At 35.3% G+C, this 23,078-nt stretch overlaps 1 protein-coding gene across 10 annotated transcripts in view; it reads right to left on the reverse strand.

Moving 5' to 3' along the window:
• Positions 1-23,078, reverse strand: part of MGA (MAX dimerization protein MGA) — a 183,196-nt gene that overhangs the window by 61,441 nt on the left and 98,677 nt on the right. For all 10 annotated transcript variants that reach the window (XM_041743172.1, XM_041743171.1, XM_041743173.1 and 7 more), the window contains exons 3-5: positions 6,594-7,542; positions 5,533-5,611; positions 5,320-5,415 (exon numbers count right to left, since the gene is read on the reverse strand). In XM_041743172.1, coding sequence (XP_041599106.1) covers positions 5,320-5,415; positions 5,533-5,611; positions 6,594-7,542 — 1,124 coding nt within the window. The remainder of the gene's footprint in view (positions 1-5,319; positions 5,416-5,532; positions 5,612-6,593; positions 7,543-23,078) is intronic.

Genomic DNA, 23,078 nt, shown 5'->3' on the forward strand with positions numbered 1-23,078 from the left:
GGCATTTTTCCTGAGTGCACAGTCCTAGGGTGTGTTTTCCTGGCTTTTCAGGAGTTTCTGTAAGTCATCCGATACTTTAATAAATTCATCTGTTTCATCTACAGAGCCTGATATTTACTGCTAAGTTGTTTGATGATACATTTTATCTGCACAATGGCACATAAAAAAATGATAATTATACAACACCACACTGGGATAAACCTGCTTTATCCCAGGCTGCTTATAGCTGGAGGCAACCAGCTCTACAGTATTTATTACCCTTGGTCAAGCTTAGCCATTCTGAGAAGATCACTATCTCAAGAGCATCTTATCTATCACACATCATGGATAACCGCATCCAACAATGCATTAGTTGAGAATCTGTGCACCAAATAATGCCAAATTACTCTCAATTTATACTTCCTCCAGTAGAGCATAAGAACTCTTGCTGATCCAATTTCTCTTCAACATTTGAGGTCACTGGACTTTAAATCTTATTCCAGGGATGCCTGGGTGGCTCAGCGGTTGAGCGCCTGCCTTTGGCCCAGGGTACGATCCTTGAGTCCCAGGATCGAGTCTCACATTGGGCTCCCTGCATGGAGCCTGCTTCTCTCTCTCCCTATGTCTCTGCTTCTCTTTCTCTGTGTCTCTCATGAATACATAAATAAAAATCTTTAAAAAATAAAAATAAAAAAATAAGTTGGTTCCAATCATTTGCTTTAAATTTACATACAATTATTCTTAAATTTCTACTTTTCTGTTACTGGTGACCATCTTCTAATCTGGATTTACTCATCTGTGAATTGCTGGCTTCATACTGCTGTGCAGAAAAGTTATCTAACTTAAATTTTAACAAAACTAAGCCAAAAGGAGTTCCAAGCATTAGGTATTATAGCTGTTAAAAGTCATAGGTATAGGTTTCTAATAAAAGGGTTACATAATACTCCTCTCATGAAAGGTGAAGGTATTAGATAGGTCATGAGCCACAAACTCTTATGGCTAATCTGTGTATTCTCCACACCGAACTTACCTCAACAGAAGAGATTAAATCACTATTCTATTTTAGTGTGTAAGTCCAGTTTTTTAAATATTTTACCTTATTTTTATTTTATTTAATTACATGATATGATTAACATCGATAAAATATTCTTTCCAGGGGCACCTGGTGAGCTCAGTAGATGGAGTGTGCAACTCTTGATGTGGGGGTTATGAGCTCAAACCCCACACTGGGTGTGGAGATTGCTTAAAAATCTGAGTTTTCTGATTTTTTTTAAAAGATTTTATTTATTTCTTTGGGACAGAGACAGAAAGAGCACGAGGAAGTGGAGGGGCAAAGGGACAGGCCCACTCCCCACTGAGTGGGCCAAATTTCTCTTATCTTTCACTTCCTCATCAGGAAAATAAATACCAATCCACCACAATGGGTTTTATGTTTAAGAATTTATTGCACCTTCTCTATGAAATACTCTGTAATACAGACGGTAATAAAGATAAAAGAAAAGACATCTCTCAGACCTCAAGGAGTATTAATGTTATTTTCCCAACTGACTCATTAGTAGTTATAATAGTGTAAATAAGTCCCAAGAGAGGTAAGCAAAAAGAAATGACACTTGAAAAGCCCAAGAGAATGTAGTAAAATTTTACTGATTGTGTAATTCTTAAGTCAGGACAAGTAGAATTAAGCAGGAAAGGTGGGACAGACAGCAGAGTGGAACCAAAAAGCAAGATACTGCAGAAATTCCAAGTAAGAACAGCATCCTAAACAAAAGATAACATAAGATAGCCTAGCGCTTTAAGAGAAAATCATCTTATTATTAATCACAAAAAATGACAGAACAGCTCCCTACAAAGATGGTAAAAGGAAAGGAATTAAGGTGATTAAAAAAAAGTATCCATATATAGACATGCAAAATCTAGACCCCACAAAATCAAATTTAGAGATTGTTTTCCCTATTTTCTTGTCTGTGTTTACTTGTATTTTAAACTTCCACTTCCCCTTAAAAGTGAAAACAAGTTCTAAAAGCAACAAATTTTTTAATTGACAAAGAATTGACTTGGTAGCAATGAAGTAGATATGCTTCTACAAAAATACCTTTAAAGTTCAAAAACAGATGATAATTTCAGGTTGATAGGAAATAAATTAATTTGGATATAGTAAAGATAGTACAGGAGACAGAAAAAAAATAAGTTTTGAAAAACAAAATTAAAATTCTTAATTTAGCAACAAGACTACCACCACCAATAAAAATACTTCCTCAAGCTTAACATTTCTTCCACAACTTCAATGCATGCTCAAAAATCTTTTCAAGTTTTTCGAGCTTTCAGCTCAAAAAGATTTTTCAGTGCTTAATTCTAAAAAATAACACAACTCCACAGTTAATAGAAAGGCAAAGAAATATGACATTATTGAAATGAAATTTAACATTGTTTCAATCATCAATTTTTAGAGAGGGACCTTAAAGGGACCTGGACCTGTAATTGGGATCACTCAGTTATTACAAATACTTAGCCAATGTAACTTATTCTTCTAAAATTCTAAGTCTTTTTTTTTTTTTTTTTAAATTCTAAGTCTTAAGAAGCAAAAGTTGAGAGGGATATCTGCCAAAACAAAATAGAGAAAAAATCCAAAATAGATCTCTACCTCACAGCTTTTAAATTGTACCATATGTATTACAGAATTAACAGCTTTTTAAAAAACAATAAAACTATGTGGGATGCCTGGGTGGCTCAGTCCGTTGAATGTCCAACACTTGATTTCAGCTCAGGTCATGGATTTCAGGGTACCGGGAATGAGCCCTGAGTCAGGCTTCAAGCTCAGACCAGAGTCTGCTTCTCCTCCTCCTCTGTTTCTCCCACCACTGCTCTTTATCTAATAAGTAAAATCTTTTTAAAAATATAAAACAATATATAACTAAAACTATGTAAGAATACAGTTGAATTAATTTTAACAACACGAAAATTAAGTAAAACATATATGACACCAATGCAGAATTTGTATAGCAGGTAAAAACTGATCACTGGCTCACTCACACACTCTGTTTCGCTCAATATTTAAAGCTTTGCCTAAAAAACTATTATCAGCTTCTACCACTTAGAAATTGAGCATCATTACATAAAAATGCTGACTTCAGTTGTTTGTTTGTTTTTTTTTAATATTTTATTCATTTATTCATGAGAGACAGAGAGAGAGAGAAAGGCAGAGACACAGGCAGAGGAAGAAGCAGGCTCCATGCAGGGAGCCCGATGTGGGACTCGATCCCCAGTCTCCAGGATCACACCCTGGGCTGAAGGCGGCACTAAATCACTGAGCCACCCAGGCTGCCCTGACTTCAGTTTCAACTGAACAATGAGAATTTTTAAAAATACTGGGCCAACTTTTCCATATGACAAATAATCCAAAGATGTGACTGCCCCTTTAGAAGAGGCACCTGTGTTCCAGCCAACCTTACACACAAAATCAGGCTAATTTCATTTGGCTACCTGCTTAGATCCAGGAGCATTCAACTTTGAACCCCAATTACAAAGGAAAAATATGAGATTTGACTATAATGTATGTAAGGGAAAGAAAAAACAAACTCAAACCTTAACTAGCCAGGAAGTAATAGGCAAACAAACCAGAGCAAAAAGACCAGCAGGGAGCACTGAATATATTTACCTCTATAACTAAAACTAAAACAAAGTTAGAGATTAGGTTGAAAGATACATTATTGAAATACGTAAGTAACAAAAAAAAAAAAAAAAAAAAGAAAAGAAATAGGGAGAAAAAATATAAAGAAAAAGTGACAGAGGTGAGAGAATACTATTTAAATAAAATAGCAGAATGAAAGCGACAACAAGTAATGTTATTCACCATTAAGACTATGATGTGATTGTAACTATCCATTATAATCCATAGTACCCCTCTAAGATCACACTGTCACACAATCAGTCTCATATTAAAGCAAAAATTCTTCAAGTATTACCAGCTGATTTAGAAACTGATCGTTTTATAATCGTTGTTAGTATATAATGCTTAGACTCTCATATAAATGATTTGTTATATAATGTAAATCAGCTTGACAGTTATTTGAAAAAATATTGACTAACAGTCAAAAACTCAATAAACTACTCTAAAAAGCACACCTAAAATCAAATATACAAGAAACTAAAAATTATGGCATGGTTTACAGATCTTATTTATGGCAAATAGGACAGTCAGTAGTATATACTATGATGGTAGATACAGCAGTCACTTCAAATCTGCAGGGATAGATTTTAAGACCCACAGTAGATAAATTTTAAGACTGTCAGGAGGTGCCTGAAACCACCTAGTACCAAACCCTGATACACATACACACACAATGTTTTTTCTTATATATACTTATGATAAAGTTTAATTTATAAATTAGGGACAGTAAGAGAAAACAATAATAAAATAGATTATAACAATGTGTACACATTTTTATATAGTAAAAGTTATGGAATGTGGTCTTTCTCTCTCAAAATATACTGTGCTCACCATTCTTGTGATGATGTGAGAGATGATAAAATGCCTAGCTGATAAAATGAACCAAGCTGAATAATGCAGGTGTTGTAACATAGTGTTAGGCTACTACTGACCTTCTGACCATATGTCAGGAGGAGGACCATCTGCTTCCAGTAAGTGAAAACCACAGAAAGAAAGATCTCACATGGGAGGGAGAGGGTGAAAGCAGGGGGGATGAGACTACTGTATATTTCAGTATTAAAATACAGGATTAAACAACATAATCAAAGCCAAGATAATTTATTACAACAAAATACAGAAAACAGTGAAAATTTAACTGAAATCCCAAGCAATGCATGAAATACGCAAGTGTTTACAGCCACACAATGAGAAAAGTATTATTTACACACTTACAAATTACTAAGTATGTAAGAATAAGTAGGAACTCCTCCCCCTCCAAAAAAAAACCCCACACATAAACAAAAGCAACTAAAACTTAAAAATGAGAAATACAAAGGAAAATACTGAGTTCCAAGACAGAAAACACATCACTTTATTACGACACAGTTTTTAAATGCTTAAGATATTATGCTTCACAGAGACAGTAGCTTCATTAGTTGAAAAGTTTTTTGTTAGGATAAAAGAAACCTAGAGACGTTTTTAAATTAAGAGGAAGAATCAAAGAAAACACAAGCTGAGAAAAGGTACACTAAAAGAAATGAAATCAAAGATGGGGAAAAGGAGGAAAAACAAAAATGGGGAAGAACAGGGAAGGGAAAGAAGAGGGAAAGGAGAAAGGACAGAAAAAGATAACAAAATTTAAAATTGGCTTGTATGGTTTTGGTTTTTGTTTTTTTTTTTAAAGTAAATATTACCTTCTTGAAGACCAGGATGTATCACCTGCTTGTGCCTCAAGGCCTTCAAATCTTCTATCAATTCCTTTTCCAACTGGGAAATTCTTGCTCTGCAACCTACTCAGAAAACAATGACAAAATAAGCTACCGTACATTACAGAAAAAGGAACATTGCAACTTTCACTTCTAGAGCCAAATCACAATTATCTCTCCTTTTATACTATTATTTAATACCTGGGTCATTTGTGGTTGATGCCTGAAGACTACAGGGTTCTTCAGCTGTCCCATCAACAGCATGAATGTCAAGGGCTTCCTATATAAAAAAAGAAAAAAGTTCATATCACTCGTAAAAGTTTAAATGTAAACCAGGAACCTATTTTTTCCTGATTCTTTTGATATTTTCTAAACGTTCTACATTAACACCATTTCAATGATCAGAAGAGGAAAAAAAAAAAGCAAGAAAAAAAAAACCTGAATATGCTCATAAAACTGTTTGTATCAGGGTGCCTGGGTGGCTCGGCAGGTTAAGCATCTGCCTTCAGGCTCAGGTCATGATCCCAGGGTCCTAAGATAGAGCACACATTGGGCTCCTTGTTCAGCAGGGAGCCTGCTTCTCCCTCTCCCTCTGCCTCTTCTTGCCACTCTCCCTGCTTATACTCTCTCCAGCAAATATCTTTTTTTAAAAAATCTGCTTATGCCAATTTACATACTGGTTTCTTAAGAGTCTATGTAAAGATAAATTAACAAGGAGGGAAGAAAAGATCAGCTAAAGAGAATTCAACTTCTCGGTAACCAAATACCAGGCTTCTATAAAAGATTGAAAAGAAAAATGTTGTTGTTGAAGAGTTGGGAGTAAAATAAACTATCCATGAGTGAGACAATAGAATTTCTAAGAGTCGATATCTAGTTCTCCAGTGATACTCTGCTATTGTTGATGAAAATCAGAGGATGTACCTCAAAAGAGTCAATTTTTCATGTATTTATGCCTTTTTAAAAGTCTATTATAATATAAATTCCTGTAAGATCCAACAATTTTCAAAATTCCAGCTAAATGTAGTGCAAATATCATGAACTGAGATGAAAGCAGACATTTAAGTTCATTCAAACAAAATACCTTAAGTGTTGCCTTCTAATTAAACCAAACATTTTGGAGACACTCCCCTCCCTTAACATATACACCCTCACTGAAAGGTTGTACTAAAAAAAAAAACTAGATTCTAAGTTGGTTATCACCAGTATACAATTCCAGAATCACTATTTGTCCTCAAAAGGAATGCTAAAAATTATCATCTTACCTTTGATTCAAAAGAAACAAAGAGAACACCATCCACGTCTTCCAGATCAGGCTTCACATCTGGAAAGGTATTCCCAGGACCCATAGGAGTGTTCTTTGTAGAAGTTAAAGATTTTCCTGTGTTTTTAGGTGGTCGACCTGCCTTAGAGAGTTTCAATTTTCGTGGCCTTCCTCTTTTTCCAGGGACATTTGAAGGAGCATTCTGATTTGCATTCACAACCTTGGAGGCTGTTGAAATCTTAAGCATAGTTGTTCTCCTTCTGCCCAAGTCCTCTTTTCCTAAAAATGAGTCCCCAGCTGAACTCTTTGAACTGTCAGGTATTCTTTCTGTGTTAATGCTGTCAGTTATCTCAGGATATTTCCACTGAGGCTCTTTAAGTAAGGGATATTTCTGTACCATTCTGAGATCTGGTGAATGTTTTCTAAGACCATTTTCTGATTCCTTGCCTAAGCAGAAGCCAGTTTCATTGGAATTTTCAATGTAAGTAGGCAAATAGTCTAATTCTGTCAATACAGAAGACTTATCCTTTCGAGATGTGGAAAGCATGTTATCAGGGAGCTCAGAAATCTTCACTGTGCTTTTGGTGACAGCACAGGGCTCCAGATAGACTACTGGCATCTTTCCAGCGTCTAACTTGAACATTTTAGCTTGAGCAACACCTGATGGGCTATTTGGTAGCCATTTAGAAGATGGATGGTCAGCTTCTAGGTTATCAACTTTATTGTGCCTCTTTAGCTGTTTCTCTAGTATAGGATCATCATCACTGTTTGAGTATACATCTGTTTCCTCATCTGTCTCTTCCTGTTTTATGGTTACCCCTTCCGGGCACTCGGCAAGTTCATATTCATAATCATCTACAGGCTCCTCTTTAATAACAACATTGAAGTTTCCATTCGGGTCTAATGATGACACTACATGGGAACCGTCTTCAAAATTGTTGGCAACAAGACTGAAGAGACAGGGGAGGAAGGTTAAAAACGGCAAAATTACCAATAAGACTCAGGAGGAAAAAAGAAAGACTGCTGGGAACCAAGTGACATCAGATTTCATGAGCCATTCTTCAAAAAACACTGTATAACTTAACAAGGTTCCCAAAAGCAGTTTATCAACATCACACTTTTTACACTTTCCATCAATTTCTCATAAAATAAGAAGTAATGTTTTAACATGTAACCTTATCACTAAATCAAAAGCGAAATATAACACTTATTTTAATGGTATTTTTCAAATAAACTCAATTTTGAAAGTCAGTTGGCATTAACCCAAAATCAAACTCTAGAACTAAAGAACATATCAATTAACCACTGACAAATAAAAAGCAAACAAATGTCCACTACAATTAAGAATTGCAATAAACATCAGGAAAGAACTTTCAAACTGCCTAAACTGTTTTAATTGAGATAAAATTCATACAACATAAAACCTAACTGGTTGTCTCAGCTTGTAGGGCATGTAACTCTTTATCTTGGGGTTGTAAGTTCAAGCGCCCCATGTTGGGTACAGAAATTACTTAAAAATAAAATCTTAAACATAAAACATAACATATTAACAATTTAAAAATGTACAAACCCATACATTTTCAGTATATTCACAATGTTGTTGCCAGGTGATTTTTGACTTTAAAACAAAAACTCAATGTCATTAGTCCACCATTAAGTTTTCCAAAATAAGAGGGTATGGTAGTTGAAGACAAGTACATTTAACCCAAGTCAGTATTTATAATTCATCTTTAAAAAATCTTTTTAGCTTCTCCCTCTTCCCAATTAACCACTGAATGCATATAAATTTTAACAATGTAACTTGACATGTTAGAACTACTAACACACACACACACACACACACACACACAAAAGAACTACTAACACAATTATAGTCACTTGTCTTGGAAAATTTTTTCATTAATCTCAAATATACACAAAGCAACCCTTACAATGTAGTTACTCACTTCTTGCACAACTTAAGATCTTGACCTTATTCAAAAAATCCTGTCAAAGGAGGACTTCCACTTCTAGTTAGAATGTGAAAGATCAAGAAAACAATCCATTCTGTCAAAAACAATTAGAAAACACTAGGTAAAATAAAACCCTTTTCTTCTTTAAACACACTGAAGACCTCTAGTCACAAGTCCAAATTAACTGAATTCTAGAGGGACCTGACTTTTCTAGCTGGCCCACAGATTAAAACTTCTTTAAACCATCAGTACCATTTATATTACCTGAAGCATAGTGCACATGGGGGGGGGGGGGAGGAAAGGGCAGTGAAAGACAAAGAATCTTTAGTGGGACACAGAGAAATCAATCAAACTTTTAATGCCTGAGTGTAAGACTAAAACATAAAGAAGCCCAAACAGAAAACTAGTCCCACTCCCCAATTACCCTCTGGAGCACTTCTGCAGAGTAAGCAGCAGTGATGCAGGAAGTTAGCCTGAAAACCAAGAACCTGTAGTCTCCCAGCACTTAGATTCCAAATTCCTGTTGCAGTGGAGTCCAATCCCACCCCTCAACACATCTGAACACATCTGAAACCTGAAGCAAGCTAAAATTAAATCACCTAGACTGAAGAATACCAAAACAAAACAAAACAACAAACAAACAAACAAAAAAACGGTGTGTGTGTGTCAGAAATCTGTGGGACACCACACCAAATGATCCTACATAGTAGTAATTGTACTCCCTAATAAAAAGCATAAGAAAGAAAGAACATTTGGAGAGAAAAATTAACAAAAATATCCCCAAAAGTCAAAGATTTTAACCCACAAATCCAAGAAGCTCAGCCAATACACAGAATAAATACAATAAAAGTCATACAGGCACGTAAAGGTCAGGTGGCTGAAAATTAATAATCAAGAGAAAAGTCTTAGAAACATCAGAGGAAAAAATACATACTACAGTAGAGAAACAATAAGAACAGACTGACTACCACTGGAAACAATGTAAGCCAGAAAACAATGGAATGAGAATATTCAACGAGTATTATACTGAAAGAGTCAACTGAATGTTCAGATAAACCAAAGGCTTTGAAGATAGACACTTTCAGACAACTGAGAGAATTGAGACTGCATAAGAAATACTAGCTCCTAAAATCAGAAACAGATAAGAATTTAGTTAACTCTCACTCACAACTTAGACTTGATTGTACTAGAGGTTCCACAAGGGTGATCAGGAAAGGAAAAGAAATAAAAAAAACATCCAGAATGAAAAGGATAAAGTAAAATTCTCTATCCATAGATGATATGATCTTGTATACAGAAAATCCTAAGGAAATCAACAAAATCCTATTGGAACTAATAAACGGGTTTAGCAAGAGTATCCAAGATCAATACACATGCAAAAATGTTATTTCTACAAATGAGAAGTATCAAAAATGAAAGGAAAAAAAAAAACTCCATTTCCATTTACAACAGCATCAATACGAATAAAATACTTAGGAATAAACTGAACCAAAGAAGTGTAAGACTTGTACACAGAAAACTACAAAACATCATTGAAAGAAATTAAAAACAACCTAAATTAAAAAATACATTTATGTACTATTAAGAGTTAATACTGGTAGAACAGCAATACTCCCCGAAGGTGATCCATAGATTCAACACAACCCCTATCAAAATCCCACTGGGACTTTTGTAAAAAATTCACAAGGGGACCTTACATTACCATTACTTATGAAAATTCAAGGATCTCAAAATAACCCCAAAAAATATTGAAAAATAGGAATGAAGTTCTCTAAAACTCTTTTTTCCTAATTTCAAAACTTACTACAAAGCTAGTCATAACAGTGTGTTCATATTGGCATATGGCCAGTATGAGACCAAATGAACATAATTCGGAGTCCAGTAATAAATACCCACATTTCTATCAAATGGTCTTCAACTGCCAACAGTATGAAAACAATTCAGTGGGGAAGAATGGGCTTACATTATTCATAACAACTAAAAAGTGTAAATAACTTTATTGTCTATCAACTAATCAATAAATACATAAAATGTGCAATATCCATAGAAGATTATTTTTCAGCAATGAAAGAAACAAAGTACAGATACACACTACAACATGGATGAACCCTGAGAAAGTTATGCTAAAAGACAACACATATTATATATAAATCCACTTATATCAATGTCCGAAACAGACATTTCCATAGACAAAAAGGAGACTTATGGTTGTATACTGATGGGGTGGAGCTGAGGAGGGGATGCAGAAAAATTAGAAATGACTAACAGAGGGCAAAGGGTTTCTTTTTGGGGTGATGAAAAAGTCCAAAAAAAAAATCTGTGGTCATGGCTGCATAATCCTATACGTATACAAAAAAATCACTAAAATATAGACTTTAATGGGTGAATTTTAGGGGCACCTGGGTGGCTCTGTCAGTTAAGTGTCTGATTCTTTTTTGTTTTTTTAAGATTTTATTTATTTATTCATGAGACACAGAGAGAGAGAGAGGTAGAGACACACAGGCAGAGAGGGGAGAAGCAGGCTCCATACAGGAAGCTCGATGTGGAACTCAATTGCAGGACCCCAGTATCATGACTTAAGCCAAAGGCAGACCCTCAACCATTAAGCCACCCAGGTGTCCCTAAGTGTCTGATTCTTGATATCAGCTCAGGTCTTGATTTCATGGTCATGAGTTCAAGCCTTGCACTGGGTTCCACATGTGGAGCCTACTTAAAAAAAGTAAGAATAAAAACAAATTTAAAAAAATAAAAGGGGACAGCCCGGGTGGCTCAGTGGTTTAGCCTTTGGTCCATGGCCTGATCCTGGAGACGTGGAATGGAGTCCCACATCGGGCTCCCTGCGTGGAGCCTGCTTCTCCCTCTGTCTGTGTGTGTTTCTGCCTCTCTCTCTCTCTCTCATGAATAAATGAATAAAATCTTTAAAAAAAATAAAAATAAAAGGGTAAATTTTATGGTGATGAATTAATCTCAATTTTTAGAAAGTTAATAAAAATATACTAAAAGAAGTTCTTCGAATGGACAGGAAATGAACCAACATGAAAACAGATCCAGGAATTAATGAAAAATAAATATGTGAGCATTTATAACACTTTCACTTTTTCTTAGATTTAATTGACTACTGTTTAAAGCAAGTAAAATAATAATGTTTGGGGAATTTTTTTTTTAAGATTTTCTTTAATTATTCATGAGAGAGAAGAGAGAGGCAGAGACAGAGAGAGAGAAGCAGGCTCCCCGCAAGGAGCCAGATGCAGGACTGGATCCTGGACCCTGGAATCATGCCCTGAGCCACAGGCAGACACTCAACCGCTGAGCCACCCAGGCATCCCTGTTTGGGGAATTTATAACATATGTACAAAACATGACTTATAAGAGCCATCCTTATAATTAGCTGTGTGTACATGTACTGTTACAATTAATTGAATTCTACTTTATATATTAAAGATACACATTATTATCTTTACAACACTGCAATGGACTGAACTGTGTCCTTTCCAAATTCTTATGTTTAAGTTCTAACTGCAATGTGACTGTTCATGGAGAAGGAATCTTGAAGACATAATTAAGGTTAAATGAGGTCCTAAAGGTAGGGGGTCTCTCCCCACTCTACATGAGGACACAGGTCAGAAGCATCTGTCTTCAAGCCAGTATGAGAGCTTTCAACAGAAACAGAACCCTGCCAAAACCATTACCTTAGATAAGAAAATTCATTTTCATTGTTAAAGCCACCGTCTATGGTATTTTCTTACAGTAACTTAAGCAGACTAATAAAACCACTTTTAAAAAAAAAGAGGCATTGCCTAAAGTGCAATAGATAAAATGTGCAATATAAAACACTCAATCCAAATGAAAACAGGAAGTATAACAAAAAACACATAAGAAAAGCAGAAAATACCAAGGTGCAAGGCTTAAAAAACTAGCCCTATCAATGTTAATATTAAATGTAGGGATCCCTGGGTGGTGCAGCGGTTTGGCGCCTGCCTTTGGCCCAGGGCGCGATCCTGGAGACCCGGGATCGAATCCCACGTCAGGCTCCCAGTGCATGGAGCCTGCTTCTCCCTCTGCCTGTGTCTCTGCCTCTCTCTCTCTCCCTCTCTCTCTCTGTGACTATCATAAATAAATAAAATTAAAAAAAAAATTTATAAAAATAAAAAAATAAAGTATAAGTACCAATAAATAAATAAATAAATAAATAAATAAATAATAAATAAATAAATAAAAATAAAGTATAGGTACCATCCAAGATAAAAAGGGACCTTATAAAAATTTTATGAACTCAATTCATCAAAAAGACAACAATCCTAAAAATATACCTTCTCATATAGCTTCAAGATACTCAAAAGAAAATTTCATAGCACTATAATAATAAAACAGACAAGAGATCATAGATAGACAAATTGAGAAAGATGTGAACAATACTATCATACTTACCTAAGACTACAGAACACTACATCCAGTAACTATATAACAAATACATTTTCAAGTGTACATTTAGAATTAATCAAAACTGACCATATGCTAGACAATAAAGCAAAGTCATGATAAATTTCTATTTCAGAGGTACCTGGGTAGCTCAGTCCGTTAAGCATCTGCCTTCAGCTTGGGTCATGATCCCAGGGTTCTGGGATTGAGCTCCACATCCCTGCTGAGCAGGGAGGGAGCCTTTCTCCCTCTCCCTCCGCTGTTTCCCCTGCCTGTGCTCCCTAGCTCTCTCTCCTTCTCTTTCTCTGTCAAATAAATAAATAAAATCTTTAAAAAATCAAAAATTTCTGGGCAGCCCAGGTGGCTCGGCGGTTTAGCGCTGCCTTCGGCCCAGGGCGTGATCCTGGAGACCCGGGATCGAGTCCCACGTTGGGCTCCCTGCATGGAGCCTGCTTCTCCCTCTGCCTGTGTGTGTGTGTGTCTCTCTCTGACTCTCATGAATAAAATCTTTTTTTAAAAAATCAAAAATTTCTATTTCAAAAGTTTTAAGTCACATCTTCTCTAACAATAGAATCAAGCTACAAATCAGGAACAAGTATCAGTACAACATATCAAAATTTTAAAAAAACAAACAGCATTATCAAAATTTGTAGAAGACACCTAAACCAATACTCAGAGGAAACTTTATAGCTTTAAATAAAAGGTCTAAAATCAATTATCTTAGGGGTTGATAAAGTTTTTGTTAAATCCTAAATGGTAAAAATTTTTAGGCTTTGAGATCCATATAGCCTCTATTACAACTATTCAATTCTGCCACTATAGCATAAAAGAAGAACAATACATAAACAAATGGGCATAACTTTTCCAGCAAATGGACAATGTAATCTGAATTCTATATAATTTTCACATGTGACAAAATAGTACTCTTCTTCTACTCTTTTTCCCTATTGAAAAATGTAAAAATCATTCTTAAGTCTTCAAGCCATAAAAAACAAATAGGAAGCTAGATATGGTCCACAGGTCTTAACTGCCAATCCCTGTTCTAAAATAGGTAAATTATACCAGAAGTAAACCGAAAGAAGAAAATAAAGATGAGAGGGGGGAAAAAAACAACAATGAAACTGAAAATAGAGAAACTGAATTGTGATTTGAAACCTGCCAACAGGGATCCCTGGGTGGCTCAGTGGTTTAGCACCTGCCTTTGACCCAGAGCGTGACCCTGGAATCCCAGGATCAAGTCCCACATCGGGCTCCCTGCATGGAGCCTGCTTCTCCCTCTGCCTGTGTCTCTGCCTCTCTCTCTCATGAATAAATAAAATCCTTGAAAAAGAAAAAGAAAAAGAAAAAGAAAAAGAAAAAGAAAAAGAGAAACCTGCCAACAAAGAAAATTCCAAGTTTTCCTCGATGAAGTCTATCAAACACAAAATGAAAAAAAAATACTAAAAAAAAAAAAAAAAATACTAATCTTGCACAAAAACCAGAAAAATGCAGGAGAATGCAAAAGTTTACAACTTGTTTTATGAAGAAAAGAGAATCAACATATGATATGTTTCTGATATGAAACCAACATATCAGAAATAAAACTCTTAAAGTATCCATCTGAATTGAGGTCTAAAAACCCTCAACAAAATACTAGCAAACTGAATCTGACAATATTAAGAAGGATGTTACTACGAACCAGTAATATTTATCCCACAAATGCAAAGCTGGTATAGTATTTCCAGCCCTTAAGATAATTTTGTTCACAGACAACGTAATTGTGTATGTAGAAATTCCAAAAGAATTACAAACTAGGGCAGCCCCCGTCGCTCAGCTGTTTAGCCCCGCCTTCGGCCCAGGGCGTGATCCTAGAGACCCAGTATCGAGTCCCGCATCTGGCTCCTTGCATGGAGCCTGCTTCTCCCTCTGCCTGTCTCTGCCTCTCTCTCTCTCTCTCTCTGATGAATAAATAAATAAAATCTTAAAAAAAAAAAAAAAAAAGAATTACAAACTAGTATGTGAATTGAGCAAGGTAGTAAGATACAAAATCAATTGTATTTCTAAATACAATCAAAAGTTGAAGGATTACACACTGGATTCCAAGATTTATTATATCTAATGTCCTCAAAACCAAATGGTATTGGCAAAAGAATAAACAAATGGAACAAAACTTAGTCCAAAAGTAGAATCACCTGTATATACAGTCACCTGATTTTCCAAAACATGATACATTTTAAAGGCTCTTAAAAGGATCTTTACAGTAATCTTTTCAAATAAATGATTGTAGTCTTTAGATATCTGCATGGAAAGATATGAGCTTTGACCCTCTTTTTTAAAGATTTTATTTATTTATTTGACAGAGAGAAAGACCAAGGAGCACAAGTGAGAGGAATAGCAGAGGGAGATGGAGAAGCAGACCCTCCACTGAGTGGAGAGCCACACATGGGGCTCGAACCCAGGATCCCGAGATCATGACCTGAGCCAAAGGCAGATGCTTAACTGACTGCGCCACCCAGGTGCCCCTCTTTATGTTTTTTTTTAAACAGTTGTTTTTTTTTTATAAGTTACGTAACAAAAAAAAATTTGCCCCCCATTTTTAATCTCCTTCACCTATTTTGCCCATCCTCCCTACCAACCTCTCTCAACCCCACAACCACAAGTTTGTTCTCTGTATTTAAAGTCTGGGTTTTTTGTTTTTCTTTTTTACTTTACTCAATTGTTTTCTTTCTTAAATTCCAATTATGAGTGAAACAATATGGTATTTATCTTTCTGATTTCACTTAGCATTATATCCTTTAGATCCATCCATGTTGTTGTAAATGGTAAGATTTCATTTTTTACGGCTGAATATTCCACTGTATACATTTATACCTTATTCATCCATTCACCTATGAACTCAAGACACTTGAGTTGTCTCCATATCTTAGCTATTGCAAATAATGCAGCAATAAACCTAAGGGTGGCACATACCTTTTGAATTAGAGTTTTCATGTTCTTTGGGTAAATATCCAGTAGGGGAATTACTGGATATAATTCTATTTTTAATTTTTTTAAGAACTCCACACTGTTTTCCATATTGACTACACCAGGCTACATTCCCATCAACAATGATGAGGTTCCTTTTTCTCCACATTCTCACCAACATTTATTTCTTGGACCACATTTCTTACACCATACACAAAAGTAAACTCAAAATAAATTAAAGACTTAAAGGTGAGACCTAAAACCACAAAATTCCTATAAGAAAACATAGGCAGTTATCTCTTTATATTAGCCATAGAAACATCTTTCTAGATATGTCTTCTTTGGTAAGAGAAACAGAAGCAAAATTAAACTACTTGGAGTACACCAAACTAAAGAGCTTTTGCAGAGCAAAAGAAATCATCAACAAAATAAAAAGACAACCTACTGAACAGGAGAAGATATGTGCAAACGGTATGTCCCACTGGGGGTTAATCCAAAATATGTAAAAGACTTACACAATTCAACACCAAAAAAATAAATAATCCAAATAAAAATGGGCAGAAGACATGACTATTTTCCCAAAGAAGACCTACAGATGCCCAACAGACACATAAAAAGATGTTCAGTATCACTTAATCAGAGAAATGCAAATCAAAACCATAATGATACCACTTCACACCTGTCAGAATAGGTAAAATCAAAAACAAGAAATAAAATGCACTCGTTTTAAGTATAACTCAAGGATTTCCAATAAATCTAGTTTTGCAATCCAGTTTCCTTTATCTGTTTTTAAAAGGTTAACAAGACAAGTTCTTTCTCCTCTCTTTATTATGTCAGTTTTTATATTAAGTTCATTTAGAAATACCATTCTATATCAAGTAATTGAGGATTCACATTTAATGAAGTTCTCTCATTATATTCACATTTCAAGACATTAACTTTGAAATATAGAAAAAATCCGTATCTTCTTTTCATTTAACCTCACAACCTGAATTTGTTTTCAGTATCTGAGAACTTCATAAAGGTAGATCTTGGCGGCTACTGCAACAATTGCTTTCACATTTTCCTGAAGAATTAAATTTGCTCAGTTAGAAAGGTTCTCAGAAAATATCTCCCCTTATTTTCCCAAAAAAAACTTTATGCATAATACATGAAAATTTGTCTTGGCGGGAAGATTTTGCAAACAACCCTGAAGTTTCATACATCTAAGAAGTCTCTATCCAAATAAATGAGGTGAAAGATTACTTAAGAAATCAAGCAAAACCAACGATTTGTTACATTTAAAGAAAAGGATTTCTTTTCTGTTTAGTATATAATTAATGCAACAAATACATATGACCTATCGGTCGCTCTGAAACACATTTTAAAAACTTTAAGGGCAGCCTGGGTGGCTCAGCAGTTGAGCATCTGCCTTCGGCCCAGGTTGTGACCCTGGGGTCGCAGGATCGAGTCGCACATCGGGCTCCCTGCATGGAGCCTGCTTCTCTCTGCCTGTGTCTCTCTCTGCCTCTCTGTGTCTCTCATGAATAAATAAAATATTAAAAAGAAAAAAGAAAAAATGTACTAAGTTTTGGCAAAGATCTTGAGCAACCTTAATTTTTATTCACTGATGAAGACTAGGTTAATAAAACCCTGTGAGAACTTATGCTAATGCTAAACATATAGGGATACCTTGTTGGCTCAGTTGGTTAAGTGTCTGCCTTTGATTCAGGTCATGACACAGGGTACTGAGTTGGAACCCCCCAGTCAGAATCCCTGCTCAGTGTGGAGTCTACTTCTCTCTCTGCCTCTGTCCCCAACCCCGCCTCACTCATGCTTACGTGCACTCTCTCCCTTTCTCTCTCAAATAAAGAAAATATTTTTTAAAAAGAAAATATATGTATATGATTAAACAATTCCATTTCCAGTATATGCTCCAAAGAAATGCACTCATATGTACACCAAAACCAGAATATTCATAACTGCTCTATTTAAAATGGTCAATGCAATAATTATAATGGAAACTATCCAAATGCCCATTAACATTAAAATGACTAAAATGTGGTAATCTGAAAAGTGGAATATTGCAAAGCAATGAGAATAAAACAATCTACAACAATATGCAGCAACATAGATGACTCACAAACAAATGTAAAGCTAAAAATGGTAGAGAGGAATACATACTCTGTTATTCCTTTTACATTAAAGCAGGCAAAAAAAAAAGCAGGCAAAATATCTGTAATGTTAGAAGATAATGATCATCTTGTTAGGGAGGAAGGAAGGAAAACAACTGAAGGAAGTCTTCAGAGGGGCTCCTGGTATGCAGATATATTTTTTGTAATATTAATGCTGGTGATATGATTACGTTCCATTTATGAATATTCATCTAGCTGTTCTGTATGTATATATATCACATTTCAATTTAGTAAGTCACACAATAATAAAGAGAAAATGAGAGAATTAGAGAAATGGTAAAGAAAAAAGTGTTAAATTTGGTGGCACTACGCAAGAGAGACTAAAAAATAATAATAGATAACTTAGGAATAATTGATAGGAATCTGAACAAGAGTGATTATAAAAATAAGAATACAAATCTCAAATACTGCAGAAGAACCAGTAAGACATGGCAGAGTAGAACAAAAGAGAAAAACAAAATTTTTAGTCTCAAAATAAACTATAATAGTCTGATATAACTAAATAATGGAGCTGGATAAAAGTTCTAAAAATGGGAAAAAAAAAAAAAGAGTTCTAAAAGTGGAGCCCTTTGAAAGTTACCACTATAAGATGGTTAGAATCACAAGGAAAAATGCACTAAAAATTATGGTATAAAGAATTAAAAAGCAGAATAATTTTTTAAAATACTCACCGTGAAGGCTGAAAAGATAATGTTCTAAGGAGCAAACAAAGGATAAGGATAGCATTATCTAAAGAGAAATGAAAAGATTTTGCTCACTAAATACTGTCAGAATACCGATAACAAGACATAAACAGGCTGATCAATCTGTTAAGTGGATCACACACATGATGTTTAAGAGAGCAAGTACAGTAATGTGACCAGGAAAGGTAGACTGCAAGGGATATTGAGAAAGAAATAAGTGAGGAACTCCAGGCAACAGGTGGAGATTACTCAATCAACAACACTGGCCACAAATAAAAGGGAGGGGAGGGTAAATTATAATGGAAAAAGACAACTAAGAAAATACTGTGTCATGTCTTTAAAAAAAAGAAAGAAAAGAAAAAAAAAAGAAATGGTAGGAAGTAGGAGAAACTAAAGATCCTGGAAATAATGTAAAAGCATCATCCCTCAATAAGACACTCTAATTTCCAAAAGGTAAAATACTCTCCCCTAAAACTACACTGAAATATATTATAACCTTAGACAGAAACATATCAAATGACAAGTTAAAGATACTGCTAATTATTCAAGGTAATAAAAAAAAATCGGGATCCCTGGGTGGCGCAGCGGCTTAGCGCCTGCCTTTGGCCCAGGGCGCAATCCTGGAGACCCGGGATCGAATCCCACGTCGGGCTCCCGGTGCATGGAGCCTGCTTCTCCCTCTGCCTATGTCTCTGCCTCTCTCTCTCTCCCCCTCTCTCTGTGACTATCATAAATAAAAAAATAAAAAAAAAATGTTATAAAAAAAAAATAAATAAATAAAAAATAAAAAAAAAATAAAAAAAAAAAATCAAATGAATGTTCATAAATGGTATTTCTAACATTCCAGAAGTTTCATTTCACTGACGCCATTCAGGTTTTCGTTAAATTACACAAATTCAAGTATTTATTAACTATGTGTGGAATTATCATTCTAGGATTGAAGAATCAGTAGCAAGTAAAACAAGATCCTTACTCCAATAAAGCTTAGAAGCTAGTGGGAAAATCAGAGTACATACTAGCCAAATGAGAGGATAGTTGATGAATGTTATAAAAACCCTGAAAGACCAAAACAGAGACATTCACTAAAAATAAAATGATGGGTTTAAAGAAAGGGGGGGGGGGGGGCATGAGACTAGACCTGAATGATGAGAGGTTACCAACAGTAGAATATGCAAAAACACTTAAGGCATTAAAAGCTAAGGGAATATGAAAAGAAAATGGGTGAACTGAGGTGGCTGATATATAACACACTCAGAAAGTATAGTACAAGATTAAGTCCAAAGAGATAAGGCAAGGAGACTTTTAAGTATAATAGTAAGCCACTGAAGGGTTTTAAAAGGAGAAGGACATAATCTAATTCACACTTTTCAAAGAACATTCAGTCTGCTCAGTAGAGTATGGATTGTAGGAAGAAAAAAGAGAAACAACCAGGAAACCAGTTAGATGGTATGCAGTGAGGATGGTGTTATGGACTACCATGTTAGCAAAAGAGAGAATACAGACGTCAGTATGCTCATATACTATGGGTGGAGATGTAAGTGATTTTAAACTTCTGCAATCTAATTTGGTAATCAAATTTTAAAACCTGTATACCCTTTGATCCAGGCAGTACCATTCCTATGAATTGATCCTTGTATTTGGGAAAGTGTCCAAGAATATGTGCATGAGAAATTTTACTGCTCTATTATTTGTTATGGCTGAACAACTGAAATAATCTCGTCCATCAAGAGGCCTGATTAAATTCATTTTATGAAAAAAAAAAAATTCATTTTATGGGTACCAATGTGGCCCTTTGAAAACACCTAACATAGGCATTTGAGATTAAGAAAAGATTCTATACCACAGAACACTATCTTGCAAAACCATTTTCATATATGTCTAATTTTGATACTTGTGACTTAATCTTTTCTTTCCTATTAAGTTGGAGTGGTTCTTCTCTATAATAACATCATTCTCACTTGCATTCTGGTGTGCCTTCTTGGGAAAAAAATATATGTGCCAGTGATTCCAGGTACACTCATGTCAGTGTACAATTAACCAAACATAAAAATAACTAAGAACTATGCCACCCATGGAAAAGTTGAAGAATCTGAGTGTTTAGGTTGGAATTATGAAGATAATATCATTCAGGCAGGAATTATTCTGGTTGGGGCCTAGAAAAGTATCTGAAAACTGAAGATGGTCAGTGCGTTTAGTTAATGCCTAAATAAAGAAGAGAACTCTTGAACAGATGTACATAATTTTTTGTCCAAATGTTTAAAGGACACTCATGTAAAAGGGATACGGACTGACTCTGCCCTCTACAACTACAATTACAAAAAGAAAAAAAAAAAGGGGGGGCAAACTTACAAAAGAGGGAGCACAAAGATAAAAAGATACAAATGTCAACTTGCCCAAAATAAGGAGTCATCCAATAATGAAATTAGCTGCCTCAAAAATTTGTGAAACCAAAACAAATAAAAACAAAAAAGACTACGTAAACAAAGATGTGGAAGTAACAGGAACTGTACCTGTACATTGTTGATATAAGTATAAATTGGTACAATCATTTTGAAAAACATGGCACTATCTACTAAAACTAAAGTACAGCAATTCTATGCCCCAGCAATTCTTCTAGATGTGTGACAAAGACATCAGTGTACATGTCCACCTAGTCATTTTCAAGAATATCCACAGTAGCTTTATTACTAAGAGTTAAAAATACACACAATCTAAAGGTCCATCAACAGAATGATACTGGATTTGTGGAGGGAGGCAAAAATACTATAGAGATTTCCTTTAAAAAAAAAAAGACTTTATTTATTTATTCATGAGAGACACAGAGAGAGAGAGAGAGAGAGAGAGAGAGAGGCAGAGACACAAAGCAGAGGGAGAAGCAGGCTCCAAGCAAGGGAGCCTGACGTGGGACTCAATCCCGGGTCTCCAGGATTACACCCTGGGCTGAAGGTGGCGCTAAACCACTGAGCCACCCGGGCTGCCCAATATAGAGATTTCCAATTTGAATGACTATAATAGCTAATACCGAAGAAAAGATCTTAAGATGAATAAAATTGCTGGAGTTGGCAATTACAATGCACACTGTAGATAAATTGCAGGAGCCAGGTTGATCTAAAGGTGTGAAGCTAAGAACTCGAATCTAAGCTAAACATATATTATTAGTTAGTATTAACTTCCAAAATAGTATTACATAGAAACAGAAGACAAAGTCAAGGATAAGATCCTAAAAACAGAATACCTGGAATTTCCATTATTTAATAAATGGCTGAATATATTAAGAGGAACCAATGAAGATGGTTGGGGGAAAAAGGAAATATCAGAAGTTAGGAGAATCAGGTGAATGGTATAAAATAAAGAATCAGGTGAATGGTATAGAGTTTAAACTAGTAGGAAACGGTCAAAAAATAGCATATGTAACAAAACCTGGATAATGGTCAGTAAATTCTCTAATAAAGAACCCAATGGGGGGTGGAGGGCACCTGGGTTGCTCAGTGAATTAGGCATCTGCCTTCAGCTCAGGTTGTGATCCCAGGGTCCTGGGATCAAGCCCCAAGTCAGACTCCCTACTCATTGGGGAGTCTGCTGCTCCCTCTTCCCGTGTCCCCTGCTCATGCTCTCTCAAATAAATAAAATATATAAAAAAAAAGAACAACAACTCACTGAAGATACTAACTGAAACAAAACAGAATGATAGAGAGTAATCATATTTCAGTGGATTCAGCAGAAGAGACAAGGAATAAAAATACATATGTATAATTTTTTAAAAATTGTTTTAAGGTTTTTCTTTTTTTAAGATTTTACGTATTTATTCATGAGAGAGGCAGAGACATAGTCAGAGAGAAGAAGCAGGGTCCCTGTGGAGAGCCCAATGCAGGACTCGATCCGGGACTCTGGGATCATGACCTGAGCCAAAGGCAGATGCTCAACCACTGAGCCACCCAGGCGTCCCTAAAAAAATTTTTTAAATCGACAAATTGAACACTGGCAAACTTTTCTTCAAAGAGGCAGACAGTAAATATTTAAGCCTTTGCAGGCCTCATAGAGTCCCTCCTTACATACTGTCATGTACATACAACACAGGCAATAGGCCAGATTTAGCCAACACCTGCTTAAAAATAATCTGGGCTCCCAAAACAAGTATTTGGAGATAAAATTTGCATATAGCTAAATATTTTCACAACTGAAAATAATGCTGTATCTTGGAGCATGCGTTTCAAGTTTTTCTTTTTTCTTTCAGTGACAGGCATTTATGTATTTGTAAATCTGAGCCATTTTCTTGATCCATTAAGTTCAAAAGCTCAACCATGTAACACCAAAA

This window comes from Vulpes lagopus, chromosome 2, assembly GCF_018345385.1.
Source record: "Vulpes lagopus strain Blue_001 chromosome 2, ASM1834538v1, whole genome shotgun sequence".
Classification (NCBI taxonomy): domain Eukaryota; kingdom Metazoa; phylum Chordata; class Mammalia; order Carnivora; family Canidae; genus Vulpes; species Vulpes lagopus.